The 12,133-nt window shown below is 36.1% G+C and overlaps 1 protein-coding gene across 1 annotated transcript in view; it reads right to left on the bottom strand.

The window, feature by feature from the left end:
* The window catches only part of LOC106868205 (formin-like protein 2), a 152,290-nt gene extending 144,272 nt beyond the window's left edge, over positions 1-8,018 (bottom strand). The window contains exon 1 of the mRNA XM_052971305.1: positions 5,942-8,018. Coding sequence (XP_052827265.1) covers positions 5,942-6,055 — 114 coding nt within the window. The 5' untranslated portion in view covers positions 6,056-8,018. The remainder of the gene's footprint in view (positions 1-5,941) is intronic.
* Positions 8,019-12,133: the final 4,115 nt, after the last annotated feature.

Genomic DNA, 12,133 nt, shown 5'->3' with positions numbered 1-12,133 from the left:
TATATATATACACACATATACATGCATATATATATACACACATATACATGCATATATACACACACACACATACACATGCATATATATATACACACACACACATGCATATATATATACACACACATATACATGCATATATATATACACACATATACATGCAGATATATATATACACATACATGCATATATATATATACACACATACACATGCATATATGTACATACAGATATGTACATATATGTGCATACAGATATGTACATATATGTGCATACACACATATACACAAATACATAAGCATATTAAACATACAGACACATCTATGCACATAAACACATACATATATATTCACACACTCCTAAAAACAAATATAATCCCAGACTTTTGTCAATCATTCCCTCCTCTACACATGCCCATCCCACCTCAAACCTACTCTGCTCAGACCCTGCCACCTCCCCCATATTCCATGAACAATGCCATGCCAGCATGGAAAACCAACATCAAATGATGATTATGATGATCAATACCTCCCCTGCTTTAAATGAATCACTATTTGATCAAGTTTTCAGCTCACAACTCTTCTAACCCTTCAAACACCTAAACCCAAATCTTTAACATGATCCAATGTCCAGTGTAACAGATTCCCTTACAGCCAGAATACTATACTTCTTGGACCCAACCAATGTTACTTCCATATCACTGACCGTTTAATCTGCACTATTAAAAACATTAAATGTCTGCCTTCAATATCAGTTCAATGGCTTCCAGTATACTGGAAAGACCAGCTGTAGGTTAGCAGATTGCATCAATGCATTTATGTGACATCTACCTAAACACCACCACTTCAGTTTAACTGCACACACTATTCCTCATCTCTCAGTTCTGCGGTGTTATTTCACAACACAAATTACCTACTTCTCAGTTCCAAAAAGAACACAGCCTCATCTTCTGCCTTGGTTGCTCCAACCCTTTGAATATGAATAGTGGGGTCTTGATAACTAGAAGTACAACACTATATTCAATCTTCCCACATTCATCCCACCACAGTGCACCACATATTTACACATCCATCTCAGACAACATACATTACACATCTACATACATTGAACATACTACAAATTACACTGACATATGAACATAACTACCACTTCACATGCACACACTCACCATTTCACCTTCAACCTCCAGTCTACAGACCCTTTACACGTCCCTCCACACCATAACACACTTCACAAATACATTGTAAATAGGTAACCCTCATTTACTGCATAGATATCCGACACAACACACCAAACACCAATATTGAGTTCCACAATAGCTCTCTCACTTTCCTTCCCACACTAGGTCTCTTTATCCCTCTATTTTTCCTCCACTCTTTTTCACTTTCTTACCCCCTTACTTGTTTATTCAAATTCTCTCTCCCTCCCTCCACTTAACTTCACTGTCACCTAGATCATACCCTCACTTCTGATCATCCTATTCCACTTCTCGGCTTTCATTCTACTTAAGACCTGCCTTGTAAACAGATTACTTCTTTCGTATCATACCTTTTTCTACTTCTTTTGCCTCTCAATTCTTTTCTATTTGATAAAGGGCATCACCTGAAACATCAGGTTCTCTTCTCTTTCTTTCTTTGGCATATGAAACCTCCTTTTTGTGCATGCATGTATATGTGTGTGTGTGTGTGTGTGTGTGTGTGTGTGTGTGCGTGCGTAGGCATATTAATCGTTAGAGTACTTTTGCTTGTTTTCTTTTTGCTTTGTATTTCTACCCTTTCCAGACATGCTTTTGCTTGTTTGACTCTACATGATATTTGTTGCGTTTCTTTCTTCATTCAATCAAATTTTATCCATGTTATTTCTGGTTTTTACTCATTCATATCCTTACACCTATGCACAATTACTCCCTACTATATCATTTGGCTATACACACACGCACACACAATGATAGAGAAAAAGAGATAAGTAGATAGGTACATTGATATTTATACCTTTTACCATTTACTTGGCTTGAACATTAGACTATGGCCATGCTGGGGCACTGCCTTGAAAGATTTTAGTCAAACAAGTCAAGTCATGTACTTTTTCTTTTTCCTTAGTGCCAAACCACTAAACTATGGGTATTTAAACACACCAACACTGGTTGTCAAGCAGTGATGGGGGGACAAACAAAGACATATATATATATATATATATATATATATATATATATATACATACATACATACATACATACACAAGCTTCTTTCAGTTTCCATCTACTAAAGCCTCACACAAGGCTTTAGTCAGCCCAAGGTTATAGAAGACACTTGCCCAAGGTGCCACACAATGGGACTGAACCTGAAACCATGTAATTGGGAAACAAGCTTCTTACCACACAGCTACACTCGCACCTATATATATTTTTATATGAATATACACAGATGTGTATATATTTGTGTGTGCATAGATATTTATATATAAATATATACATATATGTATGTATACAGAGATCTATATGATGTGTATGTGTATAGACAGATTGAGATATATATATATATATATACACACATACATGCTTATGTATAAAGACCAATAAGAGTACTGAAATTATCATTACGTCCAGAGAAAGTAGAACAATCACTTGTTGGCAAATGGGAAGGGGAGGTAATTTCACAAATCAAGACCTCCGAAATTAAAGAAAAGATAAGAGAATGGCCATGGAGCTAAGTTTCTGCCTCAGCAGGCATTATCAGCACAGCAATTATTCTACCAGGTCTCCAGTTGATGAAATTCTTAGACACATATAAACAGTAAAAAAAAGTAGAACAGATTTATGACCTCAGTAATTTGCATAAATTTAAATGAAAATGAACTAGAGAAATAACTGAGTGCTTCTTTTGCTGAACCACTAAGTTATGGGGATGTAAGCACACCAACACCAGTTGTGAAATGGGGGAGGGGACAAAGATGCACACACACAGGACAGGCTTCTTTGAGAGTCATTCTACTAAATCCACTCACAAGACTTTGGTCAGCCCAAGGTTATAGTTGAAGACACTTGCCCAAGGTGCCACACAGTGGGACAGAACTTGAAACCATGTGGTTGGGAAGCAAACATCTTACCACATGGCCACAATGAGTCTAACAATTTCAGTCTGCCAAATTCACCCACAAGACATTGGTTGGCCCAGGGATATAATAGATGACACTAAACCAAGGTGTCACACAGCAGGACTGAACTCAAAACCATATGGTTGACAAGCAAACATAACCACAGAGCCATGCCACACCAGTGTGTGTGTGTGTGTGCGTGTGCGTGTGTGTGTCCCAACCATCTGCCACTCTTCTTTCACATTCTCACAAACTTACTTCATCTACCCACTCACCCTATCCAATCCCTGTACCACTTATATTCCCCTTCCTGTAACTGGAGGCAACACACCAATACATCTTCACTACTATCATCATCATCATTTAACATCCATCTTCCATCTTTTCTTCTCAGGTGGGATAACAAGACACCTGTTGTTTCTCTATCATACTGGTATAAAGTAATCCCCCCTCAATACCTCACACACACCCACAAACAGTTAAGGGGTCATGTCTTATAAGTTTACTCAGTGACCCCACTGGTACCAGTGCCAAGTAATAAGCACCCAGTACACTCAGTAAAGTGGTTGGCATTTGGAAGGGCGTCCAGCCATAGAAATCATTGCCAAAGCAGACAGAGTTTGGTGCAGTCTTCTGACTTGCCAGCTCCTGTTGAACCATCTAACCCATGCCAGCGTGGAAAGCAGACGTAAAATAGTGACAATATATGTGTGTGTACATACGTATAGATGTATATACGTCTAGGTATATATATCTACATGTGTATATATATATATATATATATATATATATATATACTCTGTGTGTATGTATATGCAGGTATGTTTGTATATGCGCCTATAAATACGTATATAAATGTGCGTATAAATTTGAGTGCGTGCATCGTGCTGTATACACATAAAAACTATTATACACCTTTCCATTCTTTTGTAACCTTGCAATCTAATAAACACTGATTGATAATTTTCCAGCCCTCCAGAAATTTTATATGTAATTATTGTTTACACCAGAATAAAATAAATACACTGATATATATACAAGCAATTTCCCATCTAAGCCATCCATAGCCGCGATTGTATAAACGAAGCGTATTTTAAGAGGACCAGATTTAAGAACCATAGTGAATTAGCGACATTATTGCAACAGCAGTGAGCCGGTATTAAAACTGTCTCTCTAACGGAATCGTTGGCATTTTATGAGACGACTAAATACAAATGACTGTGCGAATTTATTTAAATGGCTAACAACGTTTCATAGAGTAGAGGCTAAAGTTTAAGAGCCAAATTTGCGAAACGGTTTCGATTCGTGTTGGGATTTATTTCGTTTGCTTTGCTAATGTCCTGATGATAGAGATTGTCTCTATAACGTCACATTTTCTTCACACACCCTCTTATTCTCTAAGCTTCCTCTGTACATAGTTATTTGGAGGCAGCAATCAAAATAGTTTGGTGAGGGATGGGCTCTAACCAATCTGGCTTCCTCTTGCCAGATAAAATCATATAAAAGATTAAATGTTTCTGGGATTCCTCGAAAACTCGTCTGACGGACTAACCGCCAAAAGTACCACAGCAATAATTTCTAAACAGATACAGGGCACGGTATGTTGATGGTAAGGTTGGAAAATGGGTACCCGACAAGGGGTGGAAGACAAAAACTGTCCCCGGAAAGATTTGAATTTCGAAATCGAGGGACCGAAATAAACGAGATTTTACGTTTCCCCTTCCCCAGAAAGATTTCTAAAAACTGGGAACCAGACAAATGAAAAGGCTTCTGTCGTGGAAGATTTGTATAAATGAATTTAAACAGCTAGAGTAGTTTAATAGATACTGCAGGAATGAAAGAGAAAAATGACCTCAGTGGACACAAAATTAATTGTTGCCTTTGCAAACTGATTCATAGAATGGCAAATGAATGATGATAAATAATAATAAAACATCATGTGATGTTTATGCATTTCTCAAAGATATATTATTACAGGCGGAGTGAGAACAGGACATTTCTGTGACAGCCTCTATATGGTTACCCGAACGACTAAAAATAGCAGTCAAATCTCCATCACAGCGAACCCTATAATGTCTTAAAGGGAATAAGCTGGATAATGTTTTGGGTTGCCACAACTAGAACGCGTTTGATCTTAGGTCTCCTCGATAAGGGCTGACCCGAAGCTAGAGATCGAAATTGGACCGCAAGATTCGTTCCAAACGTTTAGCATCATGTGTCGTGGTTGAGTGAGAAAGAAATGGGGAGGGATGCGATTACAAGTTGATTAATTCATAACAGTGTTATAAAAATATTTTTAATAATATATAATTATAATAATTTTACTTAAAGAGCCAAAAGCATGTGAAAATGGGCGGTATACCCCCCCCCCCATTCAACCTCAATACCTACCTAACAAAAAAGTAAAAGATGCATACATCCGATCCGAGCGGGATTCGAATTCAAACAAGCGTAAAACATTTAATCTGGTCTTCCACAACATCAAGAAATTATCTCCTTATATATAACTGGTATTTACTGAGACCTGTACAGTCTGATTTACATATACCACATAGAATTACAGTAAGGCAGTTATATCCCGGTTCTGCAAACTCTGCACCTTCAGAATAATTTTTAAAACATTTTTCTTTTTTATAGAACAATATTATTTCATAATCGTGACATTTTTTTTTCTTTATTAATACTTTTTTTTATTATTCAACCGATGTTCCAGTTATTTTTTGCTGTCCAATTTTGCCATCTGTATCTCTGGTTTATGAAGATCTCTACAATGTAAATGGACATACATGGATACGGTTTAAAATTTGTGAGATATATAAAAAGCAAAAACAAAAAAAATCACGTTACTTACCAGAACTTTGGTAAACCTCCGTTCGAGCTCCGTGGGGTCGGGCATGGGTAGCCGGATGGGCAAGGATGCCCGTAACTCCGGCCGAGTAGTCTCGATGCTTTCGCCATTCCCCATCTGCGGGCTTCGCAGTGAGCCCAGAGCTCTCCTAATTCCTCTATGGTGATACACGGTGACTGCTTCTGGCCCGAAACTCCGCTTATATATATATATATATATAGATATATATATATATATATAGATAAGCAAGAGATATATATATATCCGTTAAATATTTGAGTATATATATATATATATATATATATTCGTTAAATGTGTGTATAATAATAATAATTATATAGCAGTAAAACAAACTCTCCCCTTCCTCTACTTGAGAACCGAACCCGGAATTCGCTCAACTTTTCTTATTATTTCCTTCCCTGCTTTTTTTTTTAATTTCTTAGTGCTTATTTTTTGTAATTTTTTTTTTCGGGAAGGTTTGATTCTTAAATCATTATTATTATTATTATTATTTCTTTGTTTTCCTCCTTTCTTTTCTTTTCTATTTTCTTTCTTTCACATCTATTTTATTGTTTGTTTGTGGTAATATTTATTATTGACTGTTCCGCTTCCAACAATAAAGCATATATATATATATATATATATATAATACACGTTCACACACCAAGGAAAACAATTATGTTGATGTAGATGTTAACGGAACAGTCTCTCTCTATGTATATATATGTGTATACACACACAAACACTATTAACGCCTTGACGTTTTTTAAATATCTAGACAATACTCACAAACCCTAATTAATACATCAACGTTCTAAATAACTACACAGATACAATTTACATATAAATACATATATGTATGCATATAAATATATACACACAAACACTTACATACTATTAGAACAAGGTTCCAATTAATTACATATCTAGTCAATAATATATTTACCAAAATATACAATTATTCTGCCATTCACACTTTCTCTTTTCTTTCTTATTCATTCACACACACACACACACACAAAAAGATTGAATGACCGTTTGTAGAGGAAAGAAAAGAGAATGAAAGAAAGAAGGAAAACGGATCACCAAAAGTGAAAGGCCAACAGAAAACTGGTCCCTTTCTTAAAATAATAACAATAATAATAAGAATTCGATACTATCTACTTCGTCTTGCTATGGAAATGGTTTGGCGGCGGCGGCAGCAAGAACAATACCAACACCAGTCGTAGAGAAGCAGGTCTACTACTACTTCATCACCATTATAACTCTTCTTCTTCTTGTTATTATTATTATTATACAAAGCACTCTTGTCCGGTAACTCTTTACTTCCCATTCTTCTTATCCCCGTCAAACAGTAGGTCTTTTCTTTGCGGTTGGTTTCGGGGTTTCGACCCAGTCTGTGGAATATCCGATAGATTAGGAATGTTCAGCTTATCAAGTTCTTCCTGCTGGTTCATTATTATCTGTTACATATCCTCGATTTCTTCACCTTTATGCTATTTTTCGTCTCCCTCTGTCAGTGTCTCCGTCTGTGCTGACGCTAAGGGTCCACCATTTTTGCTTGGAGTGCGAGTGAAGCTGAAGAGTGTGAGTGAAAGTGTGAAAGAGAGAGAGAAATGTAAAAAGAGGGGGGTGAAGTAAAGACGCATATGTAGAGAAAGAGGAGGTAAAGTAAAGAGAGATAGATGTAAAGAGAAGCGGGTAGAGTGAAAATAGATGTAAAGTGGAGGTGGAATAAAGATAAAGTAATGTAGAGAGGGGGGGAAAGTAATGATAGAATATAGAGAGAAAGGGTGAAATGAAGACAGCTATATATGAAGAGAGAGGGGAGAATAAAGATAGACAGATGTGGAAAGAGGGTGATAGAGAGAGGAAAAGTAAATATATGTGGAGAGAGAGGTTAGAATAAAGAGAGAAAGAAGAAATAAAAAGTAAAGGCACGGGTGAAGTAAAGATAGATATATGTAGAGAGAGCACGAAATAAAGATAGATAAATGTAGAGAAAGAAAGGGAGATGAAATAAAGCTTGTATTATCTAAAAGACTGAGGGGGAGGCCTCTTTGCCTGCTGCTTTCTCTCTCTCATCCTCTTGTTGTTGTTGAAAGACCTGATACTTCACCAGGCTGCTGCTGCTGCTGCTATCAAATACCCCTCCTTCTTTCTCTACTATGGAAGCCACGACGTGATACAACAAACTCATCAGTTCGATTTCTTATTTTTGCGGGTACATATTTTAGGGTGGGAAAGGCAGGTTTGTTTCAGTATTTTTTGTTTATAGCTTTTTTTCTATTTTTTTCAATTTCTGTCGTAAAACAATAAATGTTAAAAATTTTAACTTGTTTCTTCCGTATTATTATTTTATTTAAATATATATATTTGTCATTAATAATAATAGCAGTAATTTTGTTATTATCATTAGTATTATTATTATCAATTGTAGTAGTAATTTGGTATATTAGATAGACCAAGCCTATAGTTCTTGACTTTTAATTGATACTTAAAAACTGAGGGAAGCATAACACTTATCTTTAATACATACACATATTCACGCACACACATACATAAGTCTGTATGTGTATGTACTCGCCTCTCTCTCTCTCTATCTATCTATATATATATATATGTAGAGAGAGATGTCCTGTACTTGATGTGTTTTATATATATATATATATATATATATATATATATATATATATAACACATCAAGTATAGGACATCATATAATATATATACACGCACCACGCACCTTTTGTACGGACTATCGGTAGGAAAAAGAGTACTCAATACCGTAGTTAGGATTATTTTATTTTAGCTAAGTCTGTCTCTTGCTCCTCTGAGTTTTGCTTGTTCGTGCACAGGATCTTCATGCAGGTGTGTGTTTGTTAAGTACAACGAAAGAAAGAATATTCTACAGATGTCAAGTTTATTCTTCGCTTGAAACTGATGATTGAATCCGTGTTAATTATTCAGTTTGTGGTTATATATGCAATTTTGGAGAGCAACGAAGATTCATCATTTTGCCATCTGAAAGAAGGAAAGTAAAAAATGTAAAGGATCACAAATAGTGCGAAACTACAGTTAACAAGCACGGAAAGCAGACGTAAAATGATAATGATGATGATTTAGATTAATAAATACAAATATATTACTTAGATATTAAGTGCATTATAGCTACAAGCAAAAGGAAGGGGGGCACGCTTGCCTACTCCTGTCTTTTGTCTGTAGGGCATTAATCAAAAAAGAAAACGTGGTGTTGTGTCTAAGGTTTTAAATCAGCTCCCTTTTAAGTGGGAGAGAATATACACGTTTTGATTTTTTAAGGGAGGAATTCCTTAAATTTTTAATTTGTAGCAGAAATAACGATTTCTCTGAACTGGGCGCAAAGGTAGACGACACATCACACCCTCGAGCCATCTGACAGATAAGCTAGCTGCACTCATTAATTTTCGCCAACTACTGGTTCATCATCAGGTTGCGTCCTGTAACTGCTGTTGTTGCTACTACTACTACTACTGCTACTGCAGTTCATGTGTAGCATTCTCTCTCAATCTCCCTCGACACACCTGTTTATCCCTCCTCTTGCTATGCCTCACCCCACTTTCGACCCCGTAACACTTCTGTCTTCGCTTGAACTGCATCTCTCTCTCTCTCTCTTTGTATTCAGCCTTAATTTTAACCAATCCATATTGAATATTTACAACACTATAACTTGAGTCCATGATCCATTTTCTTCTCTCTGTAGTTGAAGCGGAAAACACTAAAAGGCTAATAATTCATTATACATCGTCATTACTGTTATTTGTTGTTTTCATTGTCATTTTAAGGTTTGTTTGTTTGTTTTTTACCCCCATGCTAACATGGTCCGCACTGGTATATAACATAGCATTGCTTTTCTACTGAATCTTATGTATAAGGTTCAACGTCCTGAGATTCCACACATTTGATGCCAACTCACCTGAGACCAGCCCTGCTTCTATAATACAAACTTTCTGTTTTAAAGTGATCTAAATTAGAACGTTCCATCAAAAATGTTACTTAATTGGTTGGTATCAGTAATAAAAAGTTATTATACTAAATTCCAAACACCAGCCATGACTCTTCAGTTACCATATTTGTTGAAATCCACCACCTTTCTTTCAATTACTTTTGAAAATAGCAAAGAACTGAATAAAATAACTTAGTCGTTGTTAGTTAAGCCAGTGTTTGAAATATAAATCAACATATTTTGATGGGAGGTTTCAATTTAGATCCCTTTGAAACAAAAAAGTTTGTATCATAGAACTGGGGAGGGGTGGAGTCTCAGGCAGATTGATTTCAATTTTAGTACAAGGCCAGCAATTTCAGAGGAGGGGGTTAGTCGATTACATGGACCCCAGTATTAAAGTGGTACTTATTGTATCAACCCCAAAAGAATGAAAGGCAAGGTCAACCTCAGAGGAATTTCAATGTAAAGACAAACAGAATGCTGCTTCTTCTTTAATTTCAAAATTAATTAAAAGAAAGCCAGTGTTTCTTTAGGAGTATTGTAAAACGGTTACTTCACCATTTGTCCTTCACTCACCCCACCACCAAAAACAGGTGCATTAAAGCATCATGTTATAAAATAAGTAGGAAAACAGTCAGGAAAACTTTTTAGTTTTGTTGAGGACAGGACAATTTTCATAATGCCGGTCCAGTACTGGCTTAAGGTGTTTATACAGTGAGCAGTTACCTGAGAGAACTCATGAGTCTAGGAGCCCAATTCTGATCTATGTATCCTGCACTTTACTGTCAATAAGTATCTACTCTAGGGCCTAGTGCATTGAAATTGCCCAGGGTCTATAATATTAAGATGGCCCTCGTTGGTGTCATGATAAAATGCACTCAATACTCTCTATAAAGTGGTTGATGTTAAAAAGGGTGATCCTCTGGTTCCATTTCTTATAGCAGTAACTCTCAATAAGGACTAACTCCAAATAAGAGCAGAAGTGTCTTCCCTAAATCTATTGTCCTGATTCTTTTTTTAATACAGGTATGACCATCACTCATTAAATTCCTTAAGGTATTCACAAAGTTTATCATTTTTCAGACTATCTGGTGAATTCTTGGATAATTCCATGGTTCTAGACTTGAGTTGAACTAGGAACCTTTATAGTAATGTCTTCCTAATTCGCTTAGAATATTAATACTAGAACAGAAATAGTTTTGTATAGGCGTGGCTGTGTGGTAAGGTAGCTTGCTTACCAACCACATGGTTCCAGGTTCAGTCCCACTGCATTTGGGCAAGTGTCTTCTACTATAGCCTTGAGCCGACCAATGCCTTGTGAGTGGATTTGGTAGATAGAAACTGAAAGAAGCCCGTTGTATATATATATATATATATATATATATATGTGTGTGTGTGTGTTTGTGTTTGTCCTCCCACCATCGCTTGATAACCGATGCTGGTGTGTTTATGTCCCCATAATTTAGCGGTTCAGCAAAGAGACCGATAAAATAAGTACTAGACTTACAAGGAGTAAGTTCTGAGGTCGATTTGCTCGACTAGAGGTAGTGCTCCAGCATGGCCACAGTCAAATGACTGAAACAAATAAGTGAATAAAAGAATATAGAAATTTTGCTTTCATTGGAACCCAGTTGACAAAGTAGTCAGTTCCATTAACCAAATTTATAATTCTAAGTTTCATTGGAATGTGAAAAGCCATCATGTTTTTTTTTTTTACATTGCTTCTGCAGACCTGCTCTTCTAGTTTCATGAGATCACTGCTTTTGATGTTCTGTTTGAAAGCTTTGTTACCATTTCCCTGTTAAGGAAATGGTAACAAAATGGATGTTGTTTGGCACCAGATCAACTCTGATCCAGCAGACCTATGATCAGAGACAGTCCAGAAAATTCACCACAAGAAATTTTGCCATATAGGAAAATTGCCATGAGACAAATTCGCAGTAGGGACATTAGTGTAATTATATCAGCTTTAACAATAAAAAAAAAGAAAAAGAATGATTAAATGTTTTATAAAAGTATTAAAGAGGTGAGTCTTTATTCAACATCAAACATTACAAAAATGTGATGAGGTCATCTGAAAGGAAATTTTTTACAGCGAAAATGTTTTTAGTGAAACTTCCTATATCGAATCAATGAAATTCCAGCTGTGATTATCCCATCATCAGTTTAAAGTCTGTTTTTCCATGCTGGCATAAACCGGGCAGAGTTTA

This window comes from Octopus bimaculoides, chromosome 10 (genome assembly GCF_001194135.2).
Source record: "Octopus bimaculoides isolate UCB-OBI-ISO-001 chromosome 10, ASM119413v2, whole genome shotgun sequence".
NCBI classification, from domain to species: Eukaryota; Metazoa; Mollusca; class Cephalopoda; order Octopoda; family Octopodidae; genus Octopus; species Octopus bimaculoides.
The sequence above is the reverse complement of the archived record's forward strand: the minus strand, read 5'-3'. Positions and strand labels throughout refer to the sequence as shown.